Raw genomic sequence first — 18,562 nt, forward strand, 5'->3', positions numbered from 1 at the left:
AGCCAAGCATACCCACTTATGGAGATTGGCCAAGATTAACCTCCCCCCCCCCCCCAAAAAAAAAAAAAAAAAATCTCCAGCGTTCGCTGTGATCATGGAAACACTTGCTCGGAACTGAAAGACACGTCATAGCGTACGCCCCTCCAAGGTGATTTCCAGTGATTATCACTTCCAGAAAAATGAGAAAGCAGCTCTGCACTTATAGCAGCAATGATGGAGTAAAGGTCATTGCGGCAGCAAAGAAGAAGCAGATAGGTTGCAATCGTGGACTTAAGCCTTCGTGATGGTCGTGTACAGCTTCTCCTTTCAAGTCTTGCGCGTTAGTGTGAGCTTCCTTCATTGTTTTTTTGCTTTGTTTTATTGACCTCAACAGGGCCACCATCCACAGTGCTGAAGTCGTCCGTCATGGAGACCCTCCCAGAACTGGCCACGGGGGAGCAGTCCACCAAGTCCAAGGAATCGCTAACGACACAGTCCAGCCGGGACGACGGATCCGGATCGTGCCAGGATCCGGGTGCGGCACTTGTCGGGGACGAGGAGCGGGAGTTCGGTGCCGTGCGCCTCAGCACGGTACGATCCTACTGGGATGCAGTCGGAACAGCACTCGCCGTGTCAGTGCTTCTCTCCGTGCTTCTCATGCAAGGTTGGTGAAGTGCACTGCCTAGTTTGTGGACCGGACTGCAGAATAGTGGTCAGCTTTATTCTGTGGGCCAGAGCGCTTGGTGATGTTCTGCTTTGAGGTACTAATAAAAGTGTATTGCCAGCTTCCATGGGACAGCGATAGAGTCTCGGATTTTGACACTACAGTGTGAGTTCTAAAGTTCTTTTTGTTTGTATAAAAGTGAATTTTTTGCTTTAAAATATTCTCTTAAAGGGCTGGTAAAAAGCTTTTCAAAAAAAAAATTTGTGGCATTACATTATGGTTTTCTTGACACTGAACTCGAAAAACAGGTTTATTTTATGTGTAAATACACCCAAACCATCTTTTTTCGTCAAAACAAACGACCCCTGCCCGCGGGCATGGTGAGAGCCCTGGCTGCCTTTCGCGATTGGCTGGCGGCAGACGATGTCATATTCGGAAGTGCCGGCGCTGCGGAGATTGCTTGGCCTGAATATCTCATTCTGTTCCCGTTCAGATACGGGCCAGGAGGTCCTCTGGTGAATGGAGGGCTCACGCAATCTTTGCTTAGAATAGGAGAGCCTGATGGAAGTATAAACGCAACAAGTTCGCTCGTGGCGAGCTTTAGAAAGGGGTTCTCCCCCGACGACTCATGGCCGACTTGTTTCTCGGGTGCAGGGAAGTTGTGCAGATATTGGTTCGCTGCTTTCACTACCAGCGCTAGTAGCAATTCCTAGCACAATTCTTCAACCCGCCATCACCCCCATCCTCGGATGTGGAACTTTGTTTTTACATTTGGACAGGCGGCAACAAGCTCTGTGCAGCGGCCTGCGATGCGCACAAGCAGCGCGGCCGCCGCCGGTCGCCACGTCGCGCAGAGGTGCTGGTGCCGGGTTGCTGCTCGGCCGGTCAGCGGAACGTGGCATTGCTGCACATACGCATGTTTTAAAATAGGGGAGCCGAACGTTGGTCGCCCCCCCAAAAAGGTAGAGGAACCCAAGCGTAACACGCTGGTCCCCGACGAGCTTTAGAACGCCTTCCCCAACAGCTCCAGCCGGCTCAGGTTGCAAGGATCGCCGCTGATGTTGGGAACTTTAGGCTTAGCACCAAGGGAGGTAGTTGGTCGCTGCTATCTCTAAAATTGCGAATGACTATACTTAACACAGTTTTCCACCACACTATCATCCCCTTTCTCGCATGTGGAACCTTATTCCTACGTTGATAGTCAATCTAGCGATCAGTGCTGTGCTCATTCTTGCGCGCAGGTAACGCCATCCATCGGCCTCTCGCCGCATCTCGTGCTCGGGCAGGTTCGTTTGCTGCCGTCGACGAGCCGCCGCGACCGGTCGGCGCTCCGCATCGCGATAAAAATTCGATCACCTCTTTCGAAATCACCGTGAATGACAATCCCTAGCACAATTTTTCGCCACACTATCATCCTCTCTTGCACGTTTATCTTGCTTTTTGCGACGGCCTTGATTCTGGACGGCAGCGAAGAGCGGTCGCTGCCGCGGCATGCGTGGTGCGAGCCGTTTCGTGTGCCGTACGGGCATGCACGACCGGCGAGTGTGTGGAGCGCTTCCGCGCGTAGAAAACGCTTCATGCTTTCAGCTTCTTTGATTTCTTCTTAAAATCTAGCTATTCAGCTAAGCTGTCATCACAGCCAACAACATTGATCAGGAAACAGAGCAAGAAGTTCGGGAAGCCCAGAGCGCTGTGGTCCAACAAATTTTCTAATTCCCTTATAATATTGGATCAGAAACTTGGGGTACCTCTGTATTTGTTTGAGCCCGTCGCTTCGTGTATGAAGCACAGAGCACCCGACGACACGGTCGGCCCCGCAACTACTCGTGAAGTCAATGTAGTAGCCACGGGCGCTCGGGTAGGAAATCACTGGTAGCTAGGAGTCGCTTTAGGGAATCACACAGTAGCATTACGGTTAAAAATAGATGCGGAAGCAACTTTACACAATAAAGATTAATAATATGCAGATTACACGCCTGCTTAATTCGGAACTTCGCCCAGAAAACTGGGTCACAGCGAAGCGGCGGCGCACGTCGCTGGCCGTCTTCTGAATATGACGCTCCTTCCGGTCGCTGCCTCTCAGTTTCTCGCTCTTCCGGCGGTGCCGCAGGGAGCAGTGGGCGGGGCATAGGGTCAACTTTAACGACGAATACCGTTGTCCCCAAGCTAAAAATGACGAAAAAAACTTTACAGGCATAAACTGACCAATGTAATAATTGTAAAAAGTAGAGTTTTGCCTGGTTTTAAAAGCGCTTCAGTAGCCCTTTAAGTCAATTATATGCATTATTTTTTTTTTTAAATAAGGGTGGTTTGGTATCTTCTAGGTCAGTGAGGTGAATAAGGCTCAACTATACCATGGTACGGTCCACTGAATAAAGCGCATTATTTCCCTGTGGTCTGGTCTACAGGACAGTCCCTGCCTTGGTGAAGACTGTTTTTCTCCATATTTTAATGCGGTAGCATGCATGAGTGAATCGCTCGTGGCTTTCCTTAGAGTTTGTAGCTCTTAAACATGAGCAGCATTATGCGTGTTCCTCTATTGATCAACTGTATGTGCTGTACAGTCTTTGTCAAAAGTTTTTAGGCCGTGCCAACAGTTAATAGGCCCCAAAAAGTTTGTCAAGACTTAGAACAAAAGTCAAGACATAAGCGAGCTTATGTCTTGAATCAAACCGAAAGGTTTCGTGACAGAAAGCTTTCATTAGATACTTTTGTCACACTTGAATTTTCAGCTTTTGCTTCCAGTTCTCATTGGGCGGGTAAAATCTGGCATGGCCTGGAAAATTTTGACAACGACTGTACATACTCGTGAGTTTATTGCTAATTATGTTGGTGCTTTTGTGAGGTTTTCCACGTCCGACCTGCCAAAGATAACTGATAATTAGGTGGCGCAGCGATGCTCCTCCAAATTCGAGATATTTGTCCACTATTCTCCAAACCTCTTCACCAAGTTGGCCATCCTGCACCATGAAAAGTGAAGATGGCAGATTCAGTTGTTCTCTTATTGCATGTGCGTGCTTTGAAACTGAAAACTGGGGTGCTTGTCATCTCAAACGTCCTTTCTCGAAAAAGAAAACTGTGCATAAAGCGAGGACACCAGAGAAGATGACTAGACACACAGGGCACAGTAGTCTTCTCTTGTGTCCTAATTTAATGCGCAGTTTTATTTTTCGTAATGTACCAACTAGCCCAAGTTTGCATTCTACTTACGTCTTTTCTCCTTTCTTGTCTTCCAGTGTCCCGCACCTCTACCGATTGGTGGCTGGCTGTGTGGGTGTCGTGGGCGAACACCACTGACAACCTGCTCCGCCATCAGCCCATCAGGTGCGTAGTGGTGGGAAGTGGCCTCGAAAGTGCCGCATTCATCGCACAAGCACCGTTACAACAGCGACGTTTGGTCCTAATTGTCAACACGCGACTCGTGACCGTGGCAGTCAAGCTCATCTTCTTAATTGTGACTTGGGATTCATTGGCCTAAAAGAACTGCATTTAATCAGTGACTCCTGACACAGTACAGCAGACTCCCGTTAAGACGAACTCAAAGGGACCGTAAAAATTTCTATTGCCGCGAACCATGTATGGGTTTGTTTATTTATTGTTTGTTTTTACTGCCTGGCCACGCTCGGCTGTGTTATCTGTGTCCCAAGCGAAGCACGTCTTCCATTCCTTGTTTTCATTCCACACGGGCTATCTCATTCAGATAAGCAGACTGTTTCGCCCTAACGTCGCTAGCCCAGTATAATCTTCTCTGATCTACAATGTTCTGGATGTAAATCGACAGTTCCAGAAACACTCGTGCCAAGAGATAAAAGCCTGCAGAGCAGACGCCGCGGCATTCAACTCTCGACACTTGCCTATGCACGCCACTTTCTTGACTGCTGTCTCGCCGCCTGTGTATTCTTTGAATTGTTAGGGGAGCACAGGTTCGCTCCCGTAAACTTGTTTTTTTTTTAAGACAACTGTGTCGTCTTTGGCTTCGTGACAGTATTGTCAGAAATTCATCATAAGCGGAGGTTCCTTGCATTGTGGATGTTACGGGAGAGTAAAAATGTTGTTTGTCTCAACCATAGTGTTCATCCTAACTGGAGTCCACTGTATAGCTATTTGACGGATTGAAGTAACGTTCTGCTCTATTCGCCGGCGATAATTTGTGAAAGGGTTTGTTTGAATGTCTATTTTTAGAGACGGGTTTCAACTGCTACACAGCACCAATAGCAAACTAATTGAACCTGCTTGGTGGTGTGGTGTCTCAAGGAGCAGGTTGCCCCAGTGCAGAGAGCGAGTGTAGGTAGGTGTGACACTACATTCACACCTGCACCACCAGACGATGATGCACAGTGTGCAGCATACATCAGCAAGGTTGCACAACTTGTCACAGGCCATTTCGTTTCCCGCTTTGGGTCAACATTAGTACGCATTTGTGGGGCTTATCTTTCCATCCTCTTTTGGGTGTTTCTCGCAATTAAGCTGTCTCGAGCTTCACGGTCGCTTGAATAGTGCCACCTTTATTTCTTTTCTTTTTTTTTTTCGCACTGCAGGCTAAGTGTAAAAAAACATTGTAGTCGATGGTGACTGAAACTGTTCAGCTGGTTTTATTTTGAAGCGTGAAGTTGGATCTTGTGACATGGGAAACAAAAGCCAAAAAAATCGTGTTTATGACGGCATTCCTAGCTTCATTGTTAGGGCTGTGGACCAGTGCTTACACCCATACCAAGACATATTTTCGATCTCTGTATACAATCTGGAGCCTTTCCAACCCTATGGAAACTGTCAATTGTTGCACCCATATTTAAGTCCGGTGACCCCTCTCTTGTGGTCAATTATCACCTTGTATGACTCATTTGCTCTTTGTCCAAAGTTCTGGAGCTTATTTTCTACAATCGCCTTTACTCTTACTTCTCCCAGAAACTGTGTACTCAACAACATGGCTTCATTCCTCATTGTTCACCTGTGACAAATTGGTGTGCTTTTCTTAGCAAAGCAGTCCCTGCCGTACATTGGAAACACCAAAGTGATGCAATCTACTTCAATTTGCCAAAGGCATTCGACATGGTGTCACCCTCTTTACTGCTGCCTAAACTGGATCACTATGGAATATGTAAGACGTACTTGATGCTTTTTGAAAGTTATTTGTCTGACTGTACAAACTTACGAGTCTCAGGTTGTTTCTCTGGTGACTTTCGGTCAACTTCTGGAGTGCCTCAGGGAAGCAACTTGGGCCCCCTGTTGTTCTTGATTTTTATCAATGGCTTGGTTGAGTGCATGCAACACTCTGAAATGCTCCTCTTTGCTGATGACGTTAAGATCCTTCGGCGTATAGATAGGGTTGGCAAGTGCTCTCTTCTACAACATGACATTAACACCGTCTCAGCATGGTGTTCAGCAAACATGCTTTGCATCAACTCGTCCAAAATAAATGTGATCTCATACCTTCGTCGAAAGGTGCTGATTCAATGTTTGTATAAGCTGCACGGTGGTTCCATTACTCGATTGCCAACAGTCCGGGACTTGGGGGTGCACATTGATCCATCACTGAGTTTTCAACACCACCTTGAAAGTACAGGCAGCGAGGCAGTGAGGTCTGTTGGGCGCTTAACATGCATCACAAAAGAGTTCACCGATTCTACCTGCCATTTGTCCCTCTTTCGTGCTATTGTGCATTCCTGGCTAGAGTACGGTTCAGTTGTATGGAACTCTGTTTTTCAATACTTGTCACTGTCTCTGGAACGAGTCCAGCTGAGATGTGTTCAAATCTATTATGATCGTTACCTTTTCAGAAGATTATATTACATGTACGGCAGAATAGTTCACCACATTGGATTAAGCAGGCTGGGTGACAGAAGAACACTCCTCAATATGTGCTTTCCTCACAAGCTCATTCCTGGTGCTGTTGACTCCGCCGATTTTCTAACTTCCACCAATTTTTTTTTCCGTTTACGATGCCGTTCCTTGCCACTATTTTATTCTGCCATCAATCATGTCCAATCCAGAGAACACAACTCCTTTGCAATTCACTCGAAGCACCTGATCTGGATATCTTTGACTGTTACAGCACTTTCATCTGAGCTGTTAAAAGTGCACCTAAAGCCTGAGTGCATTCTTTTGTGTTGCAGAACCATGTGTGAGTCGGTCATGTGACTTTTGTTATATTGTTATTATTATTTTCATTTCTTATGCTCTTCTTTCTCTATTGCACACATCTCCCTCTCCTTTCCTTTGTTTCTTCTGTGCACCATGCTGAAGGTATCATGCTGTTTGTGGGCATTTATCCAAATAAATAAATAAATAAATAAAATGAAGTCTGGCAACGTCCTCTCTTACAGGGATTCGAGCAGCGATGTGATGACCCTCTTCCTGCCCATCTATGGGGGCCTGGCCGTAGCCAACGCTCTCCTGACCCTGGCCCGAGCATTCCTCTTTGCCTACGGCGGGATCGTGGCCGCAGTCAAAGTTCACGATCTCCTCCTCGACAAAGTCCTCAAGGTGAGGGTGCGGGGCCTTGAACGCAAAAATGGCTGTCCACATCGAGGAAGACAAGATTTAGGGTCGTCCTATATTAATGCTGTTACTTCTGCTAGCGTTTTTCTGCCTGCTTGCTGCTTCGCTTCCAGTTAGATGGCACCACGAGTACTGCTACATGTCATTGCGTTACGCATGTGCTTATATGAATGTCAAGCACGACTAAGTATGACAAGCAATGAAGTTTTTGGTGCAACGTCCAAACAGCGGCCTCCAAAAGCAGAACAAGAAGAGATATTTGGATTAGTACTTTATTTCTCGGGAAAGGTTAGGGAGGACATAAAATGTGATTACAGGTGCTGGGTGTATTCACCCACTTGCAAGCAGACACGTACACTTTGTACTACCGTAGAACCCCGATAATACAACTTTCAAGGGACCGTGCGAAAGCATCGTATGGCTGGGGTGTGGGTAAATGCCGGCCTAGTAGATGGTCTCACGCGCTGTTTTCACCATTAGCGTACAGGTAACATCAAGAATCACATAAAAATATGCTCAGGACAATCCTTTTAAAATGCTCTGTACTTCACTTCACGTCGGAACTATTAACAGCCGAGCCCATAAATTTAAGCCCGAGCACGGCCTAGGCCCATGGCGTTGAGTCCGTGCCTGGCCCGGGCCTGTGGCATTGAGTCTGGGCCCAGCCCGGTTCCGCCGATAATCGACTTCGGGCAGCCTGCGCTGGGCTTTTGGGCTAGCCTGGGCCTGTACCATGCTCTAGGTCAGGCTCCTCCCACTTCCGCACACAGTGTGAGTCGCTTTCTGGCCAAGACAGAAGCCGCTGCCACCGCCACCGCGCAATCGCGGACGCGGGCGGGAAAAAAACACACATAAGGCTTGTAAAGACCCACAAATGCTTTGCCGCACACTTGCCGGAACGATGGAGCCCAACAAGCATGAGCACATTCGAACGATGGGCAAAGCGGCGGCATGTGGCGGCGCCATACGCAGTTTGTAGGCAAGGAGTTTGTAGGCAAAGAGCTCGCTCACGGACTCCATGGCTTGCTGCATCCATGGCATTGGGCGGTCCGTGACGACGTTTGCGTTTTATCGACACCCCATTTCGGTGCTTGTGTCTCCCAAACGTACTCCTACAATCAAAATTTTGTGCCTAGTTGTCTATGAAACTTTGTTACATTGAAATTTCGGCCAACAGGACTTCGTACACAGAGGATGAAAATATATGGTGTGCATACACTTGAAGTTAAAGAAAATTCTCTGGTTCGTTACATCGGGAGTTTCATTTCATTTAAGTTTGTTACATCGGGGTTCGACATGTACATGTATGAATGCGCTTATCAACAGCGCGTTGCGAGTGCAATTTAGAAGTCATGACCGCCGGTATCGATAATTCTATATCCTCCATGAAAGGCCAAGCCGTGATTACTCTGACAATTGAGCTTCCACAGTCATAACAAACCCTTGCCATGACCACGTGTCACGACATACAAGCCTTTGTCATAACCCGTCATTGTCTTTGGTGCCCAATGAGGATTACAGCTGCGACTGACATCACAATGCATATGCAAGCAAAATACAGCAGCAGCAGTGATGAAGGTGACGATGCCTCCATGCTGCAGGCGCCCCTGTCCTTCCTGGAGGCCACGCCCGTGGGCCGGGTGCTGAACCGCTTCTCGACGGACGTGTGGTCGGTGGACGACACGCTGCCCTTCGTGCTCAACATAGTGCTGGCCCAGGGGGCCGCCCTGGGGGGCACCCTGGTGGTCACTTCCTACGGCCTGCCCTGGGTGCTACTCATGCTGGTGCCCCTGGGCTTCGCCTACCACTCGCTCCAGGTGAGTGTGGGGGGAGATTACCGTATAATGCGGAATATAGGTCGAGGCGGAATATAGGTCGACCCCCGTACCTTGTAGCCGAAAAATGCAAAAAAAAAAATAATTAGGTACCAACCATTGTTTTATTGAGACTATAACTTGTTTTGTCTCAGATTACTCATTTAAAACTGTCTGAAGTATCGTCAGACGACTGCTTCTGGCTCGCTGTCGCCCACACAGCAGGTCGTCCTCGGTGCAGTCCAGGGAACCAGGGAATTGCTTATGCAGCACTTCTTAAACACTCGCAAGACCATGTCATCGTGAAGCGAGCGCAAAGCATGGGACACTCATGTGCAGACCGGAGCGACAGCCAGTCTGTGCAGGCGGTCAGCAAACATCTTGGGGTATCCATTCGTAGAGACATCACACGACGCTAGCGGGCAAAATTTGCCCCTTTGTACAGCAGCACAGGTGCACAGAGCAGCGCCCATGAAACGAGGCCTTCCGAGCGTTGCATACCGAGAGCTGCCCCTTCAGCTAAAGCCACTAGCAACACTTCTTTTGGCGATACCGAACTGGCGCAAGGCGGACACGTCATTGGCCTTGGAAAACCCCCAACTTTTCTTTTAAATGCTGTTGTAAACTGATACCAAGTGCCTAAACTCATTTTGAGCAAGAAGAAAATAGCACGCACACATTCGCCGACAGCGACAGAAGCAACAAAACAAAGATGGCGTCGCGTCCGATTGATGGTGGTGGCGATGGTACCAATGGTACCTTTGGGGTTTGGATGGGCTCGATGGGCTGCCCGGTCGCCAGATGGCAACTGCCAGTGACTGCAATATAGGTCGAGGGGTGACTTTTCGGCAAATTTTTCTGTAAAAAATCTGTACCTATATTCCGCATTACACGGTAGTCGCATGTGGGCACGGCTACACTCTGTCTTCACTAACGAGGTGTACGGAGGCAATGAGAAAAAAAACCCCGGCCCATCTCTACTCATATGAAACCTTCGGAAAAGCGCAGCAAACAGTGTAATCTTGTCGCCTTGGCGCTTCTGCCCACAAAGACGAAACCGTTGGGGGCACAGGTATGCAGCTTTGCTGTAAAAGTCTCTTGTCTTCGAAGCATGAAGCTCTCTAGCGCCGCAGCACATAGATCCAACAGAGAACCATGAGCGTCGCCTGGCCAGGGCTCGCACCCTGGCAGAGACGTACGACGACGACGCCGGCGCATTGTACGTCGACGTGGCCCGATACCCCGACAACCACCGACGTGCCTACACGGCGGCGGTCGTGCAAGCAACCACCGGCAGAGTCGTCGCGGCGTGCAGCGTGCGTGTCGAGACGGCCACGGAGGCGGAGGAAACGGCCATAGCGCTGGCGGCAACCGCCAGAGGATGCACGACGGTGCTAAGTGACTCGAGGGAGGCTATCGCCAATTTCGCAAGGAACCAAGTGTGTGCGAACGCAGTGAGGGTGTGCGGAGCCCTGGACTCACGGACGCCGATAACATTACGATGGTTCCCGGCCCACATGGGCAGCGTGGGACCCGTTCGCAACCGCAACGAGGACGCGGACAGGGCGGCGAGGGCGCTAACCGGACGCCCCGTCGGCCCGCGCGCCGCGTCACCTCGTGCGGCCAAGGAAAACAACGCCGCCAGAGACAACGACAACGACAACGCAGAAGACGCGGGGTTGGAAGAACAGGAGCCCGCCCCGATTACAACGTATGGAGGGGTCCTGGAATGGCACAGGGAGCAACGTAAACGCTACCCTGCGCCGCACCCGGACCTCACCCGGCAGGAGGCGGCGCTCCTCCGACAACTCCAAGTGGGAGCGACGTGGACCCCGGTGTGGGCCGTGCATGTCACGCCCGAACGATTCATTACGGACCAGTGCGCGGTGTGCGGGGCCACGAGGGCGACCATGACCCACATGATGTGGGAGTGCAACGACGCGGAAGAGGAAACAAACATACTACCGCCCCATCTCGCGCGTGCGGTGCGCGAGACAGACAAGGCCGCACAGAAAGCCGCCGCGCAGTTTGCGCTGGCGGCGATCACACGCCAGCAGTCACGGCCGGCACCCCCCTCCTAGCGAGGGAGAGCCACCGGGACCTTTTAGCCGGCAAATAAAGATGTTGTTTCCCCCCCCCCCTCTCTAGCGCAAGGTATTGGAAAACGAGTGCCCCGGGGGTTTTTGTTTTTTTAGTGCATGTTACGAAGCAGCCGTCCGACGTGAGGCGTAAACGACTGTCCCAGTGTTTTTCTAGTACACGTTACGTTCTAGCACAAGGCATAAATGACTGTCCCAGTATTTTAGTACTGTGACTACATGAGACAATAATTACGACCACGACAGGAGGCGACAACAGCCCGAGCCCTTAAGGGGCTTCGCCTCAAAAATGATAGGAGAAGGTGTGGTAGTTGTCTCAAGCACGAAGCGGTCTATGCTTCCTCCTGATGAGAGCAGATGATGTGACCACGGAGGAAAGCCACTGTAGTGAGCACTTTTAACATGTGGTAATGAACCATTGTAACGAGTCACTGCAATTGCAATCGTCATGAGTTGTCGTAATGAGCCGTAATAAATGTGCTTTTTTTCTCATCATTATTCTGCAATTTCCTGTGTGTCTCGCACATTGTCAATCAAGTGTGCAATTTCACTTATGAAGGACATGCAAAAGGGGCATGCAGAAGTTCTTTCCTTTTGAGACAGCCATTCTCTCCTGATTTATTAAGATGAGTGACGTTGCTCTCGCAGCAATACTACCGGTGGACATCGCGGGAGCTGCGACGGCTGGGCAGCATCACGCTGTCGCCGGTCTACTCCCACTTCACGGAGACTGTTGCCGGTCTCTCGGTCATTCACAGCTTCCGGGCAGTCCCAAGGTAGTGTGCACGAATCTTGCTTCTTTACATGTTGCGCATTAGGTGGCAACCCCTCCTCAAAAATTGCTGACAAGGCTTAATAACAAAACTCATACTTTCATGTGCAGAGCACTTTAGGGGCTCACCTTGTCGTCGTAGCTCGCTCGCTGAACCCAATTGGAGCCGCACGGCGTTCTGTGATCGCAGCGTCCCACAGAGGCTTCGAAAGCCAAGTGGTTTACATAGTCATAATCGTTCGAAACTCATGAACTGCTGGCACTTGTCATACATCTCCCCGTTGTTTAACACAAGGAAAACTGTAGGTACATGTGAGGCAAAATATACGTAATTGACCAGCAGTGCCCGTGTTCATTTAGTTCGGAACGCTCGTTGGGCTGGTTTCTACGATGGTAAGCCACAAAACTGGAGGTGCAATGCCGGAACGTGTGGGAGGAAAAGCAAGCACAAACACAACAGAACTCCCGCTGGCACAGCTTCAGGCAGGGAGTGCACGAGCACTGTGAAGGCGGGAAATTTGAATTGCATTGGGTGGTAGCAGTGAGTGGATAATGGCGCTACAGCCCATTATGGCAAATCACTGCTCTGCACTTCCGACAGCTTTCACATTGAAGGGAAACGGCTGTAATTTTATTTTTGTAAGCCATCTTGTCTTCATTGGCAGTTTTTTGTTTTAGCACCTTGGTTTGCTGCTCACCAATTTTGAAGTTTTTTGCTTTCGCTGTGTCAAGCGCACATGGGGAGGCACAGTTTTATTCACATTTGTGTCAGTTTGCTGCGGGTTTTGGAGGCCTTCTGAAGAAAAAGGTCTCAAGAAAACAGTGCAGAAAAAATTTGAGACAATGACTTCACCGAGTGTAAGCCACAGCAAGTCACAGGATGCAGCAATAACTTCCCTGTCCATATGAGGTGTCCCAGCATGAATGCTTCTCCCTGCCGTTGTGGGGTGCAAACTTAAAACAGCTTCTTGTGGATCTTGTGCAAATGAAATCGTCATCGAAAGAGAAGGTGTAGGGCTCCCTTCGGAGCATTTGCATGTTTTTCTTGATGTGCTTAGAATCTGGGCAGCCCTTTCTTCGTTTAGCATTGCCGTGCCGTTTTTGAGCAGCAGCGGTTGGCTTTTAGTGACTGCAAGCATTCAGCTTGTGCAAAAGTTGAAGGCCTTAAGTGCCCCATTGGCTGGAAAACTGCGGTTGTTGCTGTTGTCTGGTATGGGAAATAGCTACCTCTGTAAAAAAGTAAATAAGAAAAATAAAGCCATTCCACTCGATGTGAAAGCTGTCGGAAGTGCAGAGCAGTGATTCGCCATAATGGGCCGTGGCGCCGTTATCCGCTCACTCTTACCACCCATCACGCTCTTCGCCGCCCTGTCTCATTCCTCTCCTGATGAATACAACGGAGGTTTGTCCAACACATTTCAAATTTCCCGCCGTCGAAGTGCTCGTGCGCCCCCTGCCTGAAACTGCGCCAGTGGGAGTTCTGCTCTTTTTGTGTGCTTGCTTTTCCTCCCGCATGTGCCGCCGTTGCACTACCACTTTTTTTTCTTTTTCTATCGTAAAAACCAACCCAACGAGCATTCCTAACTAAATGAACGCAGGTGCTGCCGGTTAATTACGCACATTTTGCTTCAAATGCACCTGCAGTTTTCCTTGCGCTAAACAACGGGGAGATGTATGACAAGTGCCAGCAGTTCACGAGTTTCGAACGCTTACGACTATATAAACCGCTTGGCTTTCGAAGCCTCTGTGGGACGCCGCTACGACAGCTGCTCTGACGGAACGCCGTGGGGTTCTACTTGGGTCCAGCTAGCAAGCTACGATGACAAGGCGAGCCCCTAAAGTGCTCTGCACTTAAAAACACATTTGAGTGTGTGTGGGATTCGAACCCAGGTCTCCAAGGTAGGAGCTAAGTGCGTTACCACCGTGCTACCTTAGCATGCTGCCTGTTGTAGAACAAGAGTTGGCCTAGAGAGTGCAGCATGGCAGGTGAACGTGATGGCATGTGAAAAGAACAGGGGCTGCCACGCAGAGCTCTGATAGTGGCAAAGCTGTGGCCTGTAGTGTCACCAGTCTGACTGTCAAAGCGATTCATGCCGGAAAGATGAAGAAATGAAAGCAAAAGAACAGACGCAAACTCAATGTAGCGATGAAGAAGATAAGCATTGCCGGGGGAGGGGAAGCCTTCATGCTTTCGCTTTCAAAGCACGTAAGCGCAGACTTAAGTGCTACGAGAGATTTCGTTTTGTTTCCCTTCTGGGTGCGCGTGCAGGTTCTGCCAGGAGAACCTTCACAAGCTGGCCGTCAACCAGCAGGCTGTGTTCGCGTCGCAGGCGGCCGCCCAGTGGCTCAACCTGCGCCTGCAGCTCATGGGGGTGCTGCTCACCTCGGGCGTCGCTTTCCTGGCCGTGGTGCAACACCAGGTCAAGGGTGTCAGTGCAGGTCAGGGCGGGCACAGTGTGGGGGCAGCATGCTTCTCCCAACTCACGCTTCTTGGATGGTAGGCGATTGGTCATTACACTGGAGGTACACTGGGGGTGCACCAGTTGTGTACCATTAGTACACTAGAGTTATACCAGTGGTGCCTTTGTAGTACACTAGTGGCCACTCACACCCCATGGATTGTACACCAATGGTACACTGGAGGTACACTAGCAGTGCCTCCATACACTAGTGGCCACTCATACCACTTGTCTAGAAGGTGGTGGTCTGTACACTGGTGTAGCACCAGTGGTGCACTTTTGGTACACTAGCGGCCACTCACCTTTTATCTATAGGGTAGATGGTCTGTATGTTGGTTGATGGTGCACCAGTGGTGTTCTGGAGTACATTAGTAGTACACTGGTGGCACACCAGTGTTACTTTGTTGAGGCCTTCCCATGTGCTGAAACTTACAGCTTGCATAACAACTTGAAGGGACCTTGACGACAGCATATAACTTAACTTCAGCCAAAAAATCACCAAGGCAGAGCTGACAGTTGTGTGAAGTTAAACCCTATACAATAAAAAAAAAAATGCATGTCACGCTATGCAGTCTGCTTGTGTGCCTCTATCATTTATGACTTTCGAATTTACGAACAATTTAAATGCAGTAAATCCTTGTTATAACAAAACTGCTTTATTGGAATTCTCAACAGTGCCCACTGCAGTGCTTGTAGAGTGAATCGTCCCCCGTTTTAAACGAATCACCGCTTATAACGAATAATTTTTCTATTCCGAGGACTTCGTCATAACGAGGGTTTAGTAACTGTACTTTGAACCATGCATCTGTGCTGTGAATTGAATCAATCCGACAGCAGACACTTTTAAGTGCGAATGCACTTCTTAAGCGAGCCTGAATCGTCCGCCGCCGTCGTCCGCATAGCAACAGCTGCGGGTGCGCGCGCTCCTCGTCTTCCCTAGCAACGGGGGGAGATGGGCGCGCGCTATCCTCCTCCTCCTCTCTCCTCTCAGTGACTGCGGGTGTTGGGCGCCTCCTCTCCACTTCGGGCGGGAGAGCTCTCGCTCGCGTAGCGGGCGCTCCGCATTCCGACGCGTGAGGGCGCTCGTGTAGCCCTCGCCGTAACGGCGGACGCTACTCTCCTCCTCCTCTCTCCGCTCAGTGACTGCGGGTGTTGGGCGCCTCCTTTCCACTTCGGGCGGGAGAGCTCTCGCTCGCGTAGCGGGCGCTCCGCATTCCGACGCGTGAGGGCGCTCGTGTAGCGGCCGCGTGGCGCGGGAGGGTATTAGTCGAGCGCGCGCCGTCGTCGAGAGCGGTCGCTGGTCCTGCATCTCGATAACGATGATGGCGGACCGGGCAACGGTACCAGCAATAACGAGTGAAATATCTTTCTGTGTAGTTGTGTGCGTGTGTGTAATCTCTCGACTACTCATTAAGATCACGATATCCACCGTAATCGCGCAATCAACAACCGTGCATTCGCACTTACACACTCTCCCCCTCGGGGAAGTGCGAGGGAATTTTTTTGCTGAGTACAGTGTAGACCATTTATGACGCAACCGCTTATAGAGTGGGACCCGATATACTAATGCGGGTGTTCCTGCAGCCACCAGTAGGCCTCCCACAAAAGCCAGTGCATGGCCAGAAGCACAACACCGTTTATAGTGCGGTTTTTTTGGTGGGTCCGCTGATCGACTGGTGCAGCTGGGGCATCGGTTTAGGGTTACAAAAATGAAAGAAGAAAGGTGGATTCAGCTATCTGACCCAGCCTGAGCTCCCTTCTCTCGTCAAACATCAACGTAGAAAATAAAAAAGTAGGCACCCTTTATCATGCGTTCCGTTCGCACGCACATGATAACCACAACTGCCCTTCCTTGATGCACATTGCAAGATCGCAAGCCCCTTCGCATCTCCCCTCCCCCCCCCCCCCCCCCCCCCCCCCCCTCTGTAAGTTGTTTCTATTGTAACGTTGCGCAGATAAGCAACCACTTTTTTCATCTTCGAACATCTGGAGATCTGGAGATAGCAAGCCGTGATGGCGAAGGCTTCCCCTACCTGTACGCTGCGCTGATTGATAAACAGCCGCCTTCGGCATGGCAAACGCAAGCTGGGGTGACAAAAGAAAATTCCGCTTGCGTTCTTATCACGTTGACGTGCTAAGAAACGTAGACGTGCTCCCTCAAAACACAAACACAAAGAAGTTAAAGAGACTGTGCAGCAGCTCGTAAACCCTGCAGCAGCGTCTGATGTGGGGAAAAACACGAAAAATAGAAACCGTGCCTTTGTTTTTAAGCGCTGTGCATTTGAGTGACATTAAATATAGGATGACTCGGGAGGTTGGTTCCCGATGTGGTTGGATTCGCGCGTGATGTGGTTATAGCGCAGTATGGTGCAGATTTTTGCGGCTCCCGCGACATGCGTTATAAGTGGTCTACACTGTATTCGGAGCTTCAAATGTTCGTCGTAGCAAAGCCCTGCTCTCACACCAGATCTGTGTGCGCAGGCTTTGTCGGCCTGGCCCTGTCGTACGCGCTGTCGGTGACTTCGCTGTTGAGCAGTCTGGTGACCTCGTTCACCGACACTGAGAAGGAGATGGTCAGCGTGGAACGGGCTGACCAGTACATCAAGGGCCTGGAGGAAGAGGAGCAGCACGTCGGCGGTATCCTGGTGCGTACCGGTCGCATGACCGAGCATTCTGTCGGGGAGCTGGGAATGCCTGTCGGTGCACACTTGGCGCTCTGACCGTAGAGATATGCTTGCTTCTTTTGCACAATGTATGGTGTATATGCTGTTCGTGGGAAAAAAAATTCCTGAAAAGTGGGGTATCGGGGAAAGGTGTGATAAAATGACTGACCAAATGGGTTGCTTAAATACTATGTCAATTGTAGTCCAATAACACTACGAGTCAGTCTCGAATAACCAATAGTTTTTGTTTATAACAACTTCAGCTTGTGCCGAAATTTTTTTCTGATTTACGGTGTCTTTGCTGGTGGATGCCTGGTGTAGCCTCGGCAGAGAGGAAGTGACGTCATGCCAGGGGTGACGTGATCAGTGACGTCACAACTGAGAGTGATATGTCACTTTCAATGAGGCGTCATTGGCAGGGGCGTTAGTGTCGCGCAGTGCAGTAAGTGAGGCATCGGTTCTGTGGCTGATCCTGTGGCTGAAGAGAGACTGAAATGAGCAAAAAAAAAATTTGTTACGAGAAAATGTGCTCTGCCGCTGAAACCCTAGAGGTTGAGAACGTTTAGTGACCAGAGAGACAGAAACCTTAAAGAAGTCATGGTTGCCAGACTGCGACATCTTACCATACTCATAGTTTCCCTTATACGTGTGCCACTGGAGGCCTTGTAAATGTTACTGTTTATTACTGTTTGGAAAATACCGAGGCAACAGCAAATTTTTTTAACACCAGAAGGATTAAGCCTAAAGCGCTTTTTATGTTTTGTTTGCGCGTGCATAGGGGTTTCTGTGTTCATAAACATTCAGTTGGAAGTTATTTCTTCGTTTCAATGGGGGAATTTTCGCCAAAAAGCGGATTGTGGCCCAGATCGAGGATGGGCCAGTCGGTACACAATTTGGCATGAAACAGCGCAAAAAAACACAAGACGACAGAATGTCCACAGATGCAGCGCTGTATACACAGAGTGGTAGGTTTCTGGTTTTTGCTAGTGACATTTTTTTTTACGTCAGCCGGTGCAGATCAGTGCAGAGTACTACTGGAGCTATAAGTTGGTAAACAAATGAACATATGCCGCACTTTTTTTTTTTTTTGCACCAGGGTAGCCAGTGCGTGTTCCATCCCGGCGGCGGCGGCCACTTCTCTAATGGAGCCGAAAAGCGCCAACGCCTGTGGTCGAAATTTTGCCACACGTTAAAGATCCCCAGGCAGTCTGAAATAATCCAAACCCTTCCACTATGATGTGCCTCATAGCCTGGGGGTGGAATTCTAAGTTTTGTGGATCCATTTCATGTCTGCTTTAAAGTGTCCACTTGGAGCCCGGGCGGTCTCAAAGCAGGCAACCGGATGTGATATTACAAGCGAGGTGATATCCTTAGTCAGAGGCCCGGTGAGCACAATTATGACGTGACTCAAACGGACACAAAATGGACATTTTCAATAACGGACGCACCTCCGAATTCTACCCCAGGTGTAATTTTGGCACGTTACACCCCGCAATCATTCAAAGCCAGTGCAAGCAAAAACTTTAGTATCCTTTCTTAAAGAAAGTTGAGAGAAGCGCAAAAGCTTCCTCACATCAAAACTGTGTCAAAAGTGCGTCCAATCTTTGCTGAAAG

The 18,562-nt window shown here is 49.6% G+C and overlaps 1 protein-coding gene across 1 annotated transcript in view; it reads left to right on the forward strand.

Annotated features, from left to right (window-relative positions):
- LOC144137891 (ATP-binding cassette sub-family C member 10-like) overlaps nt 1–18,562 on the forward strand; it is a 51,654-nt gene that overhangs the window by 20,145 nt on the left and 12,947 nt on the right. The window contains exons 10-16 of the mRNA XM_077669906.1: nt 374–643; nt 3,880–3,967; nt 6,967–7,126; nt 8,743–8,958; nt 11,703–11,830; nt 14,096–14,265; nt 16,767–16,930. Of these exons, the coding sequence (XP_077526032.1) occupies nt 374–643; nt 3,880–3,967; nt 6,967–7,126; nt 8,743–8,958; nt 11,703–11,830; nt 14,096–14,265; nt 16,767–16,930 (1,196 nt within the window). The remainder of the gene's footprint in view (nt 1–373; nt 644–3,879; nt 3,968–6,966; nt 7,127–8,742; nt 8,959–11,702; nt 11,831–14,095; nt 14,266–16,766; nt 16,931–18,562) is intronic.

Source organism: Haemaphysalis longicornis, unplaced genomic scaffold, assembly GCF_048455015.1.
Source record: "Haemaphysalis longicornis isolate Haplotype H1 unplaced genomic scaffold, Haemaphysalis longicornis Haplotype H1 scaffold_5, whole genome shotgun sequence".
NCBI classification, from domain to species: Eukaryota; Metazoa; Arthropoda; class Arachnida; order Ixodida; family Ixodidae; genus Haemaphysalis; species Haemaphysalis longicornis.